Source organism: Apaloderma vittatum, unplaced genomic scaffold, assembly GCF_000703405.1.
Source record: "Apaloderma vittatum isolate BGI_N311 unplaced genomic scaffold, ASM70340v1 scaffold4667, whole genome shotgun sequence".
Lineage (NCBI taxonomy): Eukaryota > Metazoa > Chordata > Aves > Trogoniformes > Trogonidae > Apaloderma > Apaloderma vittatum.
Genome location: NW_009725564.1, coordinates 54,029 through 72,200, shown reverse-complemented (window position 1 = coordinate 72,200; position 18,172 = coordinate 54,029). Strand labels below are relative to the sequence as shown.

At 38.9% G+C, this 18,172-nt stretch overlaps 1 protein-coding gene across 1 annotated transcript in view; it reads left to right on the top strand.

Annotated features, from left to right (window-relative positions):
* Positions 1–18,172, top strand: part of GREB1L (growth regulation by estrogen in breast cancer-like) — a gene marked incomplete at its 5' end in the record, with an annotated part of 48,576 nt that overhangs the window by 11,744 nt on the left and 18,660 nt on the right. The window contains 10 exon segments of the mRNA XM_009872937.1: positions 923–1,060; positions 2,803–2,988; positions 7,455–7,781; positions 8,622–8,750; positions 9,343–9,477; positions 11,370–11,567; positions 12,762–12,942; positions 14,271–14,463; positions 15,880–16,013; positions 16,872–17,211. Coding sequence (XP_009871239.1) covers positions 923–1,060; positions 2,803–2,988; positions 7,455–7,781; positions 8,622–8,750; positions 9,343–9,477; positions 11,370–11,567; positions 12,762–12,942; positions 14,271–14,463; positions 15,880–16,013; positions 16,872–17,211 — 1,961 coding nt within the window.

Sequence of the window (18,172 nt, the reverse complement as noted above, 5' to 3'; positions counted from 1 at the left end):
GTATTTTTAATTCTGCTTTGGAGGGCTTGGCTTTGAGATATTTTTGAATTAATTTTCAGAGATATTCGTCATAGGAAGAAGGGTTACATGGTAGTGCAGGCCTGCCTACTTGAGCACCTCAGATCAATTGCAGCTTTTATAGGTTTCAGAGACCTGCTGAAGATAAGTGATACAAGGCAATCTCCCCCTTGTTATTGCATTTGTCTCCACCAATCTACTGTGTACTCCATTTTTTATGAGTCTCTCATAATATTTTTTTCCTCTGTTGGGTTTTCCACTTCTGAAACATATGCATTCATTCCTGTCACCTTTGATGCTTTTCTATTGATGGCATTGTTTGAAAAACCTGTTACAAACCACCATGTGAAGCCTGAGAAATGTCTGAAGCAGACCTCATGCTGAAACCTGATGACAGATTACAAAATCCTTGCCGTTTGTTTCTTTTTACTTGTGAAAGCTGCTTCTGCTCTTTCATGAGCAAAGCCTAATTTTTATCCTTGCAGCAGCTGTCTAAGGACAGCTCTGAGATTTTGGCCTGGGTTTTGTTTTCTTATCTTACGTGTATTCTAGGTCAGAAGTCAGAGCAGTCTCTTGCCTTGTGTTGAGAGGTAGCCTCTGTCTTAGAGGTGGCCTTTTGGCTTAGTACTTGGCTTTGTTTAAAGATGCATATTCAAACCTGTGTTTTCTTCTCTCATTCCCACCAACAATACAGTGGTCTGAAAAAGTTTTATTTTAGGGGTGGGGCTACAAGAGGATATAGGCTCTTAATTTAAATTACTTAAAACTGTAGCAGGAAATGCAGAGACCTTTTGAATTTTATTACAGTTAGTGATCTGCAGTAATTTTTTTTTATTTGTTCATATGGCCAAATCACAGTATGAGCCTTTTAGTAATGGAAGCTTCTCTTTTCTTTATTTTATAGAGCCTCTTTTGTCAGTCCCAGTTCCTCAATCCATATTAACTGGAATTTTACAGCCTCAACCCATCCCAGCAGGGGAGACTGTAATAGTTCCTGAAAACCTGCTGAATAACTCGGGAGTCAGACCAGTGATTCTGATAGGTGAGTCTTACACTGGACAGTCAAATGCTGTGTTTTGAACAAATACAGTCTCCCCTAGGAGAAAGATGGTTTTGATTTCTTTTTGTTGGTTCTGGCATTCAGTGCAATATGAAGTCAATGTGTCACAGATAGTTTGTTTTAGTTGCTCAACATTTAGAACTAGAAGTTAGGCGATTTCTGGACAGGCTGATTTGCAAACAGGTCACGATTAGGTCAAACTTATACAAAAACTGGCCAAATTGTTTTGTATAAATAAGTTTTGTATAAATAAGATTTTTGTATAAGAATAGAAATACTTCCATGTAATGAAAATACCTTTCCAGTGTAAACAACTTAAAAACAAGAAAATATTTCCTGCGGCATTTATAGTCGAGATCTTGAAGCCGAGGGATTCTGCATGAGAACCAGAAAATTGATTTGAACTGACTAATCAGAAGTAAATCATACTAACTTTTTGTCGTTTATAGTCCATAGTTCTAGTAAGAAACTGAGATAACAGATCAGACTTCTCTAAAATCCTTTAGCTGGATAAAGTGCGTTGTTAACTCTTAGAATTGCTTTACCTTAAAAGTACGACTCGTAATGTGACTGTCCCTTTCAACCTGAGCTATCTGGGCATAGTAACAAAAGATGGGTCAGCTAGTACTGCCAAAATGTTGACAAGTCATTTTTTGACTCTAAATCTCTTTTCAGTCCAGCATGGTACAGATGGTCATATAATTTAGCTTAAGTTTTAACAGAACATGTCTATAAATACAATTCTTAATTTGTCATTCCTGAAGAAATGGGCAAGTTCTCCAAGTCCTTACTTGCACAGATAATTCTCATAAACACAATTCTTAAAGAATTAACAGGGCCGTCTACACTGCTAAATCCATCAACAGTACAACGCTGTTTCTGGTTTGTTGCGTGTAGTCTTGTTTTCTGGGAGCCTCTTCTAAAGCTCTAGCGTGGTGCTCTAATGGTTTTCAGAGACACGCTTCCTTGTTGAAGATGCGAGAGCCTACAGTCACCGGCTTAAGTGCAAATTGAATACAGCCCTTCAGCTTTTGGAGAGTTGCCAGTGAAGTCCTCGGTTAGGCTCAATGTTAGTGGCCCTGAGAAGCAGCATCCTATTAATAGTACAGAACCAGATGTACCCAAATGGACGCATTTGGCAAAATCTGTGTGGATTTCTTTTTTTTTTTTTAAGAGCGAAAACATTCTCAAGGAAAGAGGAGTTAGCCTGTGCTTATGTACTTTAACTTACAGAACAGCATGTTTAGTTGTCAATGTTTGTTTAATGTGTTTATGAAAACAGAATAGAAACGTGGCAAAAAAGTTAAATCAATCACAGCGATACCACAGTGACCGAATCAACGCTAATGTGACTTACGTGGCTTTTAGAATGTTAATGTACTTTTGCTTTCATTTATTTTTTTTTCTTTTTGTACACTGTATTATGGAGAATCTGTATTTAAAGGTCAAGGTAAGACCCAGGTAAATAACATCCTCATCTGCATATGGATAACAATAATTATCCTGCTGGTATACAGCTATTGTTCATTTTTGCGAATCTGTACAATCACTTGTAAAATACAGCGGAAGATCACTGACCCATCTCATTTATTTTGTGAGCAGTTTCAGTGCCAAGAACAGTCACTAATGCACAGTAACACTAAGTGTATACATTGTGCAGGACTTCATGTATTGTAGTCTTTTTTGTGAATTGTAGTGGAGTTTGTTTCTTTCTTTTATCAAAGGTTATGGCACTTTACCTTATTTCTATGGGAATGTCGGTGATATCGTTGTAAGTCCCTTGCTGGTGAACTGCTACAAGATTCCACAGCTGGAAAACAAGGATTTGGATCTCTTAGGTTTGACCAGCAGTCAGCTGCTAAGTGTGGAGAATATGATACTTTTAACTATTCAGTATCTTGTCCAACTAGGTAAGTAATTTGTCAAAAGCACTTGCTTTTATTTATGATGGTCCTTTTTCTCAGCCCACCCTCTTTATGTCCGTTTCAGAGACAATTTTCTGTCTGGTTTTTTGACTGGAAGAGGTAAGTGGCTCCATCTAGCGTGTGTGACTTTGCTACTTTGTTCTCAGCTGAAGGAGTGAGGTGAATTTAAAGGCTGATACTGCTTCTGCTCTCTGGCCTCCATATGGAGAGTGACCAGGTCACCTTTGTGAAAATGGATTTGCAATGCAGATAACTCATTTGCTTAGGGTATCAAACCATCAGTTATCACAGCTCTTTCTAAGGACACCCAGTCTGTTTTATTCAGTTTTGTGACAAATGCTGGCAGATGTGTGATGGTCATCATTGTTTTGGTGACAGCACTGTTTACATGAAAACCACGTTTGTTATTCAGACTAAGGCAAGTGATTCAGTGAATATCTCATTCTTGTAAATGTTTTTGAAATGGACTCTTCGCAGGTTTGAGAGCAAACCACATTTTCTTTCTCTTACTGCAGGAACAGATGTTTTTCCTGCCTTGAAGTAAAAAGCAGCAGTCTTAACAGTAGGGTTTTAGAAGTTAACGAATAATGCAGGATAATGTTGGAAAACTTCTCACAGCAGTCTCAGTCTTAAATGCTGGATCCGAAAAGATGCTAACTGTAGTAGAGATGACTTTGGTGCCTGTCCTGCGTTTCCCCTAGGGCATCTGTAATACATCATGATATGAACTGTGCTGACATTTCAACAGAAGTGCAGCTGGTGATAACCCTGTAATTTGGGGAGCAAAGGTGCTCTGTGCAGGTTTCACTCATGAGTTCTTACGCTTTACTCTTCTCCCTTATGCTGTACTGTTATGGAGAGGAAGGAGGTCATCTCTTCTGTCTTGTAATACTCTCTGAGTGACCTGTTTGCTTTATTTATCTTTCTCTGCCTCAGTAGTCTGATGGACATCATGTTAGAACTGACGGGGGGTTTCTTTATTTTTTTGCAGGCTGAATGATGCCCTTCTCTCAGTGGGCTTAAATTTGTTACTTGAGGTTTTTCATCACCATTGGAATTTTTGTAGAGTCTACATGTTAAAACAAGCTGATTCACACAGTTCTGGATTGATAGAGGCAGCTTGCAAATTTCCTTCAGAGAAAGGTGGCTAGCTCAAAGTAAACTTTGTATTGAAACTTACTGAGGCAGTGAACCACACTCCATGAGCAAATCCAACCCTTAGATGCACGCAGCAAGTATATACTGGCTGCGAACTAGAGGAGGCTTCGCACAAAGCTTCTGGAGCTGAGCTGTGTGTGGTGAGCACCGCGCCCTTAGCGTGAAGCAGTCCCCTTATTAGCAGGTGTTTGTTTGGCTTTTGTTAATAGCTGCGTGAAGCTGAATAGTTTTGCATTCGGCCTTGTGCGGAGATGGGCGCCGGCACTGTAAGATGAAAGAGCATAATGAGAAGAAGTGAAAAAGCATTCTACAGAGCTTGAGGATCAAAACATGTTGCTGGTTTGAATTGCTACAAACTTAAAACCATTGGGATTATGATGGGTGCATTGAACTGGGGCGTTTTTCCCATTCTGTGAAATCGAAGAAGATTAAAGATGATTGGAGGGCAGCCAACTTCAGAAATTTTTGGAAAGGGAAAGGGACAAATACACACTAAATTAGCAATTTATTCATGTAAGCCTCTTTCTTTGTTGAGAAAATAGGACTAAAAAGTTACTCTTTTCTTCCAGAGTATATTGTGAAAAGAGTAAAAGGCAAAGATAAAAAAGCAGACAGAAGAATGAGATACTATTTTGCCTTTTTTTTTCAGATCCACTACTTTTACAAAATATGTTTGCAGATGACTCTGATCGCAGATTATGAGAATATTATTTCTGAAAGTGCTCCTTTTTGGGAAAAAGATAGAGCTAAGAATTCCTTTCAGTTTTTCTGAAAGATTATGATGACATTATTGATTGTAGGATACTGTTGTTTTCCGAAATCAACTGAGCAATCTTACAAAACAAAGCCAAGAAAACAAGTGCATTTCTGACATTTTCATTTTAAACCTAATGTACACAGTTAAAGCTGTGATTGTGAGCCGTAGCACTTCTATAAATTCCACTGATACTGATAAAGTAAGATCAAGAGGTGTGTTTGATTTCAGTGGTTTTTTTAGTCTATCTCCCGTACTTATTCAGATTTCACATTTGTTGTCTTTGTTAGGATTCATAGTGAAGTATTGTCAAGCTTTGTTTTAAACCTCAAAATGCCCATATTTGCAGTGTGGGTTACATTCTATTGGTTGTAATTGACTGCTTTTTACCATTGCACCACCGTTTCTACAAAAACAGTCTCATCTTACCCAGTGCTAAGGTCTGTGTTTTGGTTTTTCTACTAGAGGAGATTTCTGGACCTCCTGTTAACTGCCTGTTTAGCATTATAAAATCATTCTCCCTTCTCTCTTGTTATGACACGTTTGAATTGCTTTGGCTCTCTGTGTGCCGTGACACCCAGAGGTGTTTCGTAGCTTCAGTCTCTGAGTGCACATCCAGACTCAAGGCAGCAGCAAACCTCTGTCTTTGTCTTTTGGAAGGGATATTCAGACACTCAAAGCAAGAGGCTATTCCAGGAATTCTCCTAGTCTGAGCTGGTTGGAGGAGTAGTTCTTGTTGGGTTGCACCACAAAGTATGTCTACCTAGGTAGAAATAGATGGCATTTGAATATGTTGTCTTAAAACCTAGGGGCTCTTGGAAAAATAACCAAGTTAATAAGGTCTTTTTCAGATACTAATATCTGAAGTCAAGATGATCTTTTGTGTACACATTCCTGTAGAGAAGCTTCCAAATATTCCCTTTTAACCTGAATGGATTCTTGTATATATATACTTATGAAACTGTTTATCATTTTGTCTTCCATCTCATCTGATGCTAGTCCCATTGTTTTTCTGGATAGTTGTGGAGAAAGACTGCCATGAGCCAATTGTAGTATTAAAAACACTTCAACAATTCTAAAAAATTTCCCTAGATATGCATTTCTGATAACTACTTTTAAAAGTTTTTCTCTTATAAATCATCTGAATGAAGTTCTGTGTGTTCTCATACAGAAGTCTTTCCGTTTGTACAATTATTTTCATTCTCTTGGATTCGTGAGACGCTAGTGTCTATAGCTTGTCTCTTAAGTAACCTTCCTCAATCAGTAAAAGCTTGCTTTTATTTCTTTTAGTGTATAGCATCTTTTTTGTTGTGATCGATATGCTGTAAATAGACTTTATTTCTGCAGAAGATATATCTCTTTGTCAATAAATGTCTATTTTTTCTGTTTCGAGTTCTTTTAAGACCTAGAGACATCTATCCTGTGTTAAAGTAGACTCATCCGAACTTTTTGGTTTGCATCAAAAAAGAAAACTTGCATTTGCAAGTCTATAGTTGTCCTCCCGTCCCATGGCAGTTGGATGGTGACACCCTCCATATGTTACTTCTCAAAAAGGCACAATGACAACAGCCGCAGGTTTTACATATTCTGTGTTATAGGTTATTTACCCACTCGCTGCCCTACTTCTCACACAACCCTTCTGTTTCCTTTTTGTCACTGCCCTTTTTGCTTGTTGTCTTTGGCCCCAAAAGAAAACATAAAATCAAACCCAGCATTTCACATATCTCTGGTATTTAAGCCCTCCTTTTTGTCATAGAAAAGCAAGCTGCTGAAGCGTGAAGTTTTCTCCTTTGGCACCAACATGAGATCTTGTCAATTTAAGCTCGGGTTACTTTTTTTACTTTGTGTTCATGAATATTTTTTTTATCTGTTCCTGAGTGTCTTTGACAATGAGATAAATCATACTGAGCGAAATGTTAACGAAAACTGAGTTGGGGGACTGATGCTAAGGTAGGGTGGCTTATATTTTGCAATACAAAGTCTGGGGTATATAGATCTGAAATTGCATATACCTCTTCACATTAGAAGTTTGAAGATCTGCTAAACTAGTGTAATTTAACTAACATAAAAGAAGAGGTTAAACATGTTTATTTACATCTCTGTTTAGTTTACTAGTATCTATGATGAGAAGCAAAATGAAGATCACTTGATGGGCTTTGTCATACTGCATGGTTGCGATTAGACTGCGAGGATAAGCATTTGGCTGTAAAAACATATGGAGGCTACATGATTAATCTTTCTGTTCCAGGCAAAAGGCACATATTTTCACACTCCCATGTTTGTCCCATCAGTTTCTGAAGGCAGAAAAACTAGGAATGAGATGGGGGAATACTTCATTGTTAAAAAAAATTTAAAAGGGAGGTGGTGGGAGACAGAAAAAAAATGAAAAACTAAGAATAAATTGTGTAGGTAGATATCCACTGAGTATTTAGTAAATGGTGAAGGAGCTTGTCACATCAAGACAGACATGTGATTATTCCTGGATCAATAACATTTTGATATGAGATACTGTTCTTCTGTTTGTTTGTTTTCAATGTAGGTCCTGACCAGATACCCCTGAGGGAGGAATTTGAGCAGATCATGTTGAAAGCTATGCAGGAGTTCACTCTGAGAGAGCGATCCTTGCAGATGAGTGCACAGTGTATCTCTGTGTCACCAGGTCAGCTCCCTTGGCTGGCTAGGTTAATCGCTAGCGTGTCCCGGGACCTTGTACACGTGGTCATTACTCAGAATTCGCTGGCGGAGGGCATCTCGGAGACCTTGAGGTCCCTCAATGAAATGAAACATCAGCAAAAGCTACCAGATTATGTAGTTGCCATTTGTGCGTCAAAGATAAGAGGAAACGAATTCTGCGTAGTAGTCCTAGGTGAGTGTATTCACAGTACACTTCTTATACCAATGCAATTTTGCTGAATTAATTTTCTCTAATTGTTGTTCCAGCTTTTAAATTCATTTTGTTCTTTTTGTTCTTCTTCGTAATGTTATACTGCAATGTTGCAGCTTACTATTCCTCCACCAAGACTTGGAGTCCGTGAGGATCTAGAAAAACAGCTGTATGCTAGTAATCACTACTCCTTGAGAGGCCTGACACTTTACTGTTTGTGTGGTTACCTTAGAAACTATTTTGAAGTGACCCAGTGACAAAATAGTCGGTTTGCCTTTCTCTGTTTTGTGTAACAGCTGTTTCATGTGGCAATATTGGATTGGCTGCAGTCTGCTGCAGACCACTGTAAACCAGAACATGCTTTTTATCCTTTTTACCCTGTTGATTTTCAAATTCCACATTGGTGACTGTGATACTTAATGTGTGCATGAATGAGCCTGCGTGGAAGAGAATTTTGACTCGTGATCTTTCCTTTGTAAGCCGATAAATCAGTAATGTTAATTTTTTTCCTTTTTTTTTTTTTCCACACTAGGAATACTTACTTTTTCATATTTACCCAGTATTCTCCATTCCATCTAAGGTACAAGTACTGGTTTGCCTAACATTTGTCACCCAAGTGTACACAACAATGAGTAACAGCTTGCAAAGGATGTGCTAAACTGCTATAACTAAATCTCCCATCACTAATGGAATAGACTCGAGACTGCTGTCCCAGTCTCCTAGGTTAACTGAAGATCAGCGTGTCCCACACTTTGAGGATGAAAAGATTGTGCTGTTGCCCTGTATTAAAGATCGCTCTTGCTTTTCCCCCCTCTTCTCCAGGTCAATATCAATCCAGGGCACTTGCAGAAAGCATGCTTACCACCAGTGAATTTTTAAAAGAGATCAGTTATGAGCTCATCACGGGGAAAGTTAGTTTCCTGGCATCGCATTTCAAAAATACTTCTTTAGGTGAGTGATCCTAAGAAACAGAAGTTCTAGCCAAGGCAGTAATTTCCTTAGGGTTGGTGTGTCTCCTGTTCAGCATTTACATGAACACAGCTCTGCCCTCTCCACCGAGAGGCATTCTTCCATTTTCTCTATTCACAGCGTGTAAAGGAGTGCTCATGCCCCTCGCCCCATGCGGTGCGAGTTACTCATCCCTTGGCAAAACATTTTTAACACTGTTTATACTGTTGAATATGACAGCAGGGCGCCCGTAAATGCATTAGTTTTTTCTTGTTTGTGCTTTTAGCACGGGTTTTAAAGGTTGTTTTGTAGCGTGTATTTCTTTGTAATGATTAGGTGTCACTGCTTGCTGTAAAGGCACAGAGCTGAAATCATTCAGCTGTAGTTTCTTTTTTTTGGAATTCATTCAACTGGCAAATCAGTAAATAAAAGAGAAGAATATTCTCCCTCCCTTTCTTCCCTGTTATCTTCAGTCCCCTGCCCTTGCTCAGATTCGACATCAGCTACGTGAGAACACGTGTGTCTGTGTGTGATGTTCTACCTCATTTGTCTGAAACGGCTTTCAGATAATTTGGTGTTGCTAATTCTTATCTAGGTGATGATTTGGACAAGCTGCTGGAGAAAATGCTACAACAGCGAGGGGAAAGTGTCATTATTCCTTTTAATGGAGATGTTAGCGAGTGTGTGTCATCTCAGGAGGCAATTGCTATGGTTTCTACGCAAGAACCAGGTATTTTTTTTTGCATGCAAGATGTGAAATAAGTGAGTGGTTTGTTAAATGCCAATATATGTGGGCCTCAGAACAGTCTGAGGACACAGCTTCAGTCAGTGTCCCAACCTTCAAATATTGATACTACCAGGTAAACGTACCAATACAGCAGACTCTCAGGCAGAAAATCTCTGTAGTAGCCTTCAGTGACTTTTTCTCCTATATTTTATAATTCCTAAGCTAAAATAAGCTTCTGTTATGTACTAGGCAGAGTAGAGAAAACGTTCCTTTGTAACACTGGTAGTGTGGCCTCACCCTTTTGCACCCAGAAAAGGAATGTAACCTTTGGTTTAAGGCAGAAGGGAACTGTGTTCTGATTCTGATCTCCCCAGGTGTCCTTCTGTTTCTTAACTTTTGATATTCCTCACTTTTCCACGTGTAAAACTGTAATAAAATGTACTACAGACTTGTGCTCCGAGGCTTCAACTTTTAGGGAAGTGTTTTAAGATCTTGGACTGAAAGTGCTAGGCACCTCTAGTTTGCTTGTTTGAGATGTGTCTTATTCAGCACAACGTGATGTGATACTTAGGTGCAAAAGATGAGCTAGGATTGCCTAGACTTCACCTTTTTGGAATTCTTTCACTACTCAGAGTTTTAACCATACTTCCTTTTTCATGTGACAGTAATGGTAAAAAGATACACTGAGCGCACTTTTAGATCTAGCGTCAAAGCAAATTCAACCTTTTAAAATTCAAATTCAATCTTTTAAACTGTGAAAGAAATGTATGCTCTAGATCCACATTAGTTAGCTTAAATTAACCAGCTTGGTGTTAGAGCTGAATGAAGGCAAGGTGGTTTATAGCCTCCACATGGATCAGGAGATCCACTGAGGAAGGTACTTTGTTCTGGCACCCCCAGAAGGACAAGTCTTGAGCTTCCTTGCAGGGTTAACTGGAAGGAAGAAAAATCTTTTGATTCTGCGATTTCTTTTTGTTCTTACTGTGTAATGATGAGCAGCAGTGCTTTTTTAAAACTTTCATGTTTTCTCAAACAATTGTTTAGAGCTAGTTTTGTCTTTAAAATATGACTGTACAATGATTTAAGCTAGTGGGAATCTGCCTGAATTAAAAAAAAAAAAGGAGAGATAAGTCTCCTAGGCAGTGAGAAGGACCTTTTTCCCATAGTAGGTCTACTGAAGTGAACATTGGGGCAGGTTTGAGCAGGAGATAAGTGGAGGCACACACTGTATAAAACTAACGTACCAGATTTTTGCCCTAAAAGCCTTCCAGTTTTCATGTAAATTGGAAGATTTTGTCAAGTGGCTTATTACTTAAAGCAACAATAGTTCTCATGTTTTAAATTTGAGGTAGTTCTGGAATTTTTTTCCTTTGTAATTTTTTTTTAAGGGATTTGCCATAGGAATGTTATTGGAAGAACTACAAGTTTCAGGAGGAGTTCAGAGCTATGTGTGTATATTTGTATAAAAACACATATTTTATGTATGTTTATATGTACACCTTTTACATATATTTTACTATGTATGCACACGTATATACACATACGTATTATGTACGTGTTGGTTGATTTAACAGAATGCATTTCACTATGTTGGTGTTGAGTCTTCCTTATGTTGCACTGTGAAAAGTCTTCAGCACTTATGGCGTTTAAAAAATGGGCAGTGCTATACTTAAGATCTGATATGTAATCGTATTTTGATCAAAAAAAAGCAAATTGACACTTGTGATCTGTACCCAGCTCTCCAGAGTGTTGGGATTTATTTTGGTGATTGATTTTTGATTTTTTTCTGATTATAGAGGATAGACTGTTTGGAGGGTCATGTTTATTGGGGGGGTGGGAAAGTAAACATGTTTCTTGTTGTGTTTTGTTTTCTTTTTCAAACAAATACACTCCAGATTTGGATGTTGATACCTTCCAAATTTACCAGCCACAGCTTACAGTTGCCAGAAAGCTCTTGTCCCAGGTTTGTGCTATAGCAGACAGTGGCAATCAGAGCCTGGATCTGGGCCACTTCAGCAAAGTAGACTTCATCGTTATAGTTCCCCGATCAGAAGTGCTGGTGCAGCAGACGCTTCAACGGATCCGACAATCAGGTAAAAGGGAGGGGAGGGAAAAGAGACAGTTAAACTGAAGCATCTGACATTGTTAAGTCACTTATGGTATAAATGGAGAGGCGAATTGCTGCAACATGTATTTTGCATGTCCAGGGTTAGCTCCCTTCCTTGATATTGTTGGTGAATGCTGAATATCTTCCTTCCTTAAACTGGGCCCAAGCTGTGCCGTGTAAGTGTCAGAAGAAATTGCCTTGTTCATGCAGGTCATTTCCACTCTGCACTGAACAGTCCACACTTTCTGATTGTGCAGATATGCCCTGATATTGCTTAATGTTGCGGTCCATCTCTGTATTTTTTTCTCTGCCTTTTACTATTTTACTAGTAAAATGAAAAGAATAGTTCACTCGAATTATGGGTTTCCTTTCCTTTCTAACATAACTTTATGGGGTTTTCTGTTCCATTTGTTGTCTCTTCAGGCATTTTATTTACTTAATTTGCTGCTACACTAAACCAGAGGTTTTCTGATATCTCTTAACAGGGTTCACTTTTATGTTTTTTAAATGAATGTTCTTACTTTTAATTTTTTAAAATTCATTAAGATCCTGGCAAATACATAGTTGACCCACATTTCATAGTGGTTTGTTGCTACTTTAGTTCAAATGGTGTTCAAAGCCATATACGTTTCATCGTGCCTACTTTGTAAGGACAGATTGCCATCACATTCATAAAGAGTGCTAGGGAGTAGATGTATTGATAGTCACATTGAAGCAAGGCACAAAAAAAAGGGTACGATTTGATACGATATTAGTGAGAGTCAGTTTTACATACATTTATGGGTTTTTGCAAAGAAGAGGTCAGGATAACTTTTTCTGACTCAAGTGGGATTAATATATTACCTTAATGTGAACAAGTTTGGCGTAGAACCATGGAGCATGGCCAACTGGGCACTGATCTGGAAGTTTTTATGGAGGACTAAAGTATTTTTTTTTCTTTTTGGTAACATGAGAAGTCTTTGACAGATCTTCAGGCACTCTTTGGAGAAAATTCAGAAGCCAGGAAACACATTTTGATCCCATTATGAGAGAAAATGGATTCAGACAATCATCTTCCTACTAGGGTATATCAGTGATTTAGCCAAGTACTGATATTGGTGGACAAGTGGCAACCTACTATTGACATGTTTTTGGATGCACTCAAAGGAAAAGATTTTTGTTATATTCCTCTTTCTGGCAGGTGTTCTTGTGGACTTGGGCCTAGAAGACAATGGAACAGCGTATCAGAGAGCTGAGAAATACGTGGTTCGTCTAGACAATGAGATTCAAACAAAATTTGAAGTTTTCATGAGACGAGTGAAGCAGAATCCCTACACGCTGTTTGTGCTGGTCCATGACAATGCCCACGTGGATTTAACAAGGTATCTGCTTCAATCTACCAAAAGAAAAACATCCTCTTCCAGTATCTTCCAGTTAGGTTTTTCAAAAGACCATCTTGGACACCCAGTGCTTTCTCTCGGGCTAAGGTATTTTGTGCCTCAAAATCAGAATTCATCTTTTTTGCTTGCCCATATTTGTTAACTAAATCTGATTCAGCTGAAGACAGGTGAGACTAGTTTCAGATGTTTGGATCCCAAACAAGATTGTTTGCAGGGGTAAGTGCTATTATACTGAAGTCCAGGAAAAGGGGCAGAATTTTGCAACTTTCTTGATTCTGACATTCTTGTTTTTCCTATTCTACCCCTTTTTCTCTACTTAAATCACAAGCCACTTAATTCATGTTTTAATTCATGTTTTTATCCTTGATGATAGTGTCGTTTTTCATGTAAGAAAGCTTACAGACATTTAACTTTTTGCATCATCTGAAAAATGCCTTAGCCACTGTAAGAAAAGGATTTAAAAACCAGCTGTGTTGGTTTTGGCCAGCATTAAGTCTGAACACACCACCACGTACGCCCATGCAGAAATGTTTCTTCACATCTTCACATCACAACTTTAGAATGGAAAAAGAAATAAATAACTAAAGCTAATTTTTCTGCTCTTGTTCCATGAGTAATCTAAGGAGAAAAATCTTAATGTGATTTAGACATGGTGTGTGAGGCTGGGGGATTAATTTGAATATCAGAGTTAAAATAAAACAAATACTTGCCTTGCAGGACCGCTGAAACATAGATAAAAGCAACATTCTTCATTCCTTATCCCCACCGTCACATTTTTGTTGCTGTCTTTGCTTTACACTGAATTTGGAATTTCTGAATATCCTGGAGGTGAAGATAATACCAGGGGCTGAAAATCAGGACATCAGGAGACTGGGAGATTCCCCAGTCTTGTTAGGAGTATGTTGTTTCAGGCTGGAAAATCCACTGGATTTTGTAAAATTGTTGCTATATCCTAACCCCCACAGCTCATGCAACAGTGTTTCTCGGTTGAGAGGGATTTCATCAGCTTTGGCTCACTTTTTCTTTCCTCCGCCTCACTTTTTGTTTCCATCAGGAAAAAATTTTAAATTGGCACCTTCTCACAGACAGCAGATATTTGACCTTTATATAGGGGTTTTTTTTCCCTCTGTTGCTTGAGTCTGCCTAGAGACAACACTCAAGTGGTTTTGACGTCTTTCACCTCTCCAAAGATATTTTTGAGCTGTGATTCTCAGTGCTGTGATCATTTGGAGATTTTTCTGCAGGAATAGAGTAATCCGTTGAATCTCAGGATGTCAGTAAGGCAATTCTTTGCATTCTTATTTCTGCAGTGCCATTTCAAGTTCCCTGTCACATGGTGAGCCTAGTCATGGTCTGGCTGATAGAGTTATTAATTGCAGGGAGGTCCTTGAAGCATTCAACCTGCTTGTTCTTCAGGTCAGCTCTTTTCCTTATGCCTTGCAAACGCAGCAGTCCAGAATCAGCTCTAGCAATGAGGTACATTGGATACAATTTGATGCCATGGTAAGTGTTTAATTGTTAATTTTAACAGTGAATTTTACTTCAGTGACTTCACACCTGAAGGAATCTAGCAGATGTGTGTTAAAGAAAATTGTTAGGGGAGAGATCTTACTCTGCTGGAGTTTGTTCTCTTGGGCTCTGGATGAGATGCTGGGAGGCTGATGGTAGAGGTAGCACTGCCATTTAGGCCCAGGAACTGCACATTTTTCTTTGTCCAGTCGTTTAGTATGAGAAATTACTTTCTACACTCTGGTCAGAAAAAGCTATGTAGACACGCCATACAGCTCTGGAGCTGGCTTTCCATTTTCAAGCAGTCTGTCATTGGTCAGTTATATGTTATGTTTTGTAAGTTACGTGTCACCCAGCCTGTCAAATCTGTTCCTTATGTCTCTGGTGCTAATAAAAGTTGTCCGATAGATTAACAGGTTATTAACAAGTACTGTCATTGTGCAGGGAAGAGGTGGGAAAGGTCTGTTTGGTGTTCTGTGCCGTTAACTTCTTTCACCGTTTCAGCCAGCTGATTCTGGAGACGTTTTGCCTAAACGTGCTTTAGAAATATCCTTTTCTCCTGTTTGTTTGGTTTTTGTATATTTATCTCAAGTTTGACTTTACTGTGTTGAATGGACCATTGGTGGCTCTAAAGTGTCATAAAGCAGTAGCTGTAAAAAATAAAGTAAAAGAGAATAGTGGAGGTGAAGGAGTGAATGAATATTCCAAGTTTGCTTTTTGGTTGATTGTTAATATAAGTCAGTGTAATGACCTTCTGTAAAATAATCTAGACAATCACCAACTTTCAGTCTTCTGATTAAAAAAAAAAAATTGAAGACTCTATGTGATTAATTACATTCCTTGTGATTGCTGCTGATGTCAACATACTGGAGACCATGCTGTGCTTCCAGCAAAGGCCTCATGAAATTTGAGGCAGTAAATAATCTGCTTTTCTGATTGCTGTCTGCAAATTTACATTCCAGCAAAGAATTTATTAGTTTCTGATTGCCATTAAACACGTGTGGAATATGACAATCAAGAAGAATTTTGGAAAGTAATAATCCTTCTTTTTTCAGGTTCTGCTTTAAATAGAGTTGAGAGAACAGTTGTTAGATATAAAGTCAGAGCTAGGGAGTCAGAAATAATGAGCAGGATTCTAGAAAGCCCCTGCAATCCCATGTAGGAGATATACTGAAAAATTTGCAAGGACCTACATCTGTGTTTCTGATCTGTAGACAAATCTTAGATTCAGTAAAAAACAATTTAAAGTTTGTTATATTCTTTGAAAGAAAAATATAGTATCACTGAGGGAGAATGTGTGAAAAGAAAGAATACTTTTCTTCGGAACATAATTTCCACTTTTTAAATTACAAAAGAAATTAAAATTGGTTCCAGTTTTCCTTATGTTTTTGCTGTCTCTGTGTGAAACAGGATGACACAGCCAGTGAAGACAAGCTGTACTTTGGTTTGAATGAGTACAGCAAATCCCTCCAGTGGGGAGTCACAAGTCCTCTTCTGAGATGTGATGAGACTTTTGAAAAAATGGTCAACACACTTTTAGAAAGGTAAATAGTAATGTGGGAACTTAGGATGCTGCTTAATTGGGATCTTAAGGATATAGCTATATTGATGAGCTCTATCATAGGGGGATGACAACATGATGGCTTTGATGTTGATCTTGGAATCTGTGGTGCATGAGTAGCACTCAAGGCATAATACATTGTTTTTTTTCTGTATTATGGTGGTGAGTGAACTCATGGAGAATTTCTAGAAATGGAGTGCTTCTTCGCTTGAGTAGGTTTTAAATTTCTTTTTTCCTAGTGTTTTACTTTATGAGTTCATATCTGTTGTCACTGCATATAGCTGTAATGAGAGAGAAAGATGCATATAGCTATGTAAGTTAAAAGGCAAAATGGAGTTCAGATTTGACTCGGAGCTGTCAATTCCTATTGGCAGGTCTAGCTTTCTGCTGAGAAGTTGAGAGATGTGAAATTAAGTGAAGTACTTGTCCACAAACCACTTGAGCAGCAGCGGTCCTCCTGCTTTGTAGAACAAAAAACTTGTGGACAGCAAAGCAATTATTAGCCTGTGCTCTTGGAGTGACCTGGATCTGAGATGATCCTTACCTCCATCACGTTAAAGATCTTTAGCTGCAGTTTTGGCTCAGATGAGGGCAAGAGGAGTTTCCAATTCCTGTTACTTGAGTGCAAGACATGGCTCTTTATCTTCTGCATTTGGGCCATGTTATATTCATTTACTTAAAACACAGTTAGATTTTGTGCAAAATAGTTGTTCATGAAAATAGAAGGCTTCATTCTTGCAGTGCTACTGAAAAAAGTGAGCCCTTCTTTATCACAAAGTCCTAGTTTTCAGCCATTACTGTGATTTTTCACGTGTTAATGCAGAACTGTATCTCCTCAAAGGTACCCCCGGCTGCACAGCATGGTGATTCGCTGCTACCTTCTCATTCAGCAGTATTCCCAGGCTCTGATGGCTCTCACCACGGTGGCCTCACTAAGAGATCACAGCACACCCGAAACGCTCAGCATAATGGACGACCTCATCACCTCTCCAGGAAAGGATAAGAACGGCTGCGGCCACATGCTCGTCATTAGGGTGCCGTCTGTGCAGCTGGCCATGCTGGCCAAGGAGAGGTTACAAGAAGTAAGAGACAAGTTAGGTCTGCAGTATCGTTTTGAGATCCTCCTCGGGAATCCTGCCTCAGAGCTCACTGTCGCGAAACACTTTGTGATGCGGTTGAAGGTTAGCAGAAACTAAATATTTCTTTGTACACCCATTGTAGTCACCTGTTGTACACTTTTTGTGTTCATTCCCACATGTTTATACGTTAACTGTTCTGTTGGAAAAGGGTGCATGTTTTGTATCTGTCTACATGGAAGCTTACTGTACCTTTGATAAGCACAAATGGTTTAGAAACTTGGAAGAAAACTGCATTGTTAATGGCCCATGAAGTCAAACACTGGGTGTCCTCTCTCTTGTTAAAGTTGAATAACAGCATGAGTCAGACAGGTTTTGTGTCTAAATTTCAGAAAGCAGAGCTCAGACCTCCTTAGGCAAACTAATTCTTTCCACCAACTTATCTGTCTGTCCAGTGTGTGTGTTGTCTGCTCTGTCCATCTGTCTTCTGCCCTTCTGATTACTGGTAAAGTATCCTGTTTGACGTAGATTTCTTTTCTTAAACCCCTGCATGATGAAAGCCTCTTCTGCACGGTGTATATACACTGAGTTAAGCTTCTGCATGGATTTATAAGAGCATGGTTCAACTAGCCAAACCCACTTCCTGAATTTACCTCACTACATTAAACAGAGGGAAACAGATTGCCTGCCTTAGGCACCAGCCTGAAAGTAACTTTGGTTATCTGTCCTGATCCTTGCTCTAAGACTCACGGAGATACTAATTTTCCATTTCCTCTGTGAGTTACACAGTGTATTCAAAACCTCACAGAAAAGGAGTGAATTTTCTGAGTCTTTCCGAAAGACAAACCAAAAGCAGGTAGAGTGTCCTTTAAAGAAGCTACAACCTCTGGTTCTCAAACCTTTTCGGCAGCAGGAGAGGGAAGAGGAGAAAAGGAGAAAAGAACATGTGAGACAGCAGCTCTGTGGCAGGCAGGAATTCCTGCCTTAAATCTTTCTGGACTGTGGTTCCTTTGAGGGTTTCTTTATGGCCCTTTGCTGTAAAGGGCTGCAGCCCTTAACATGTTGC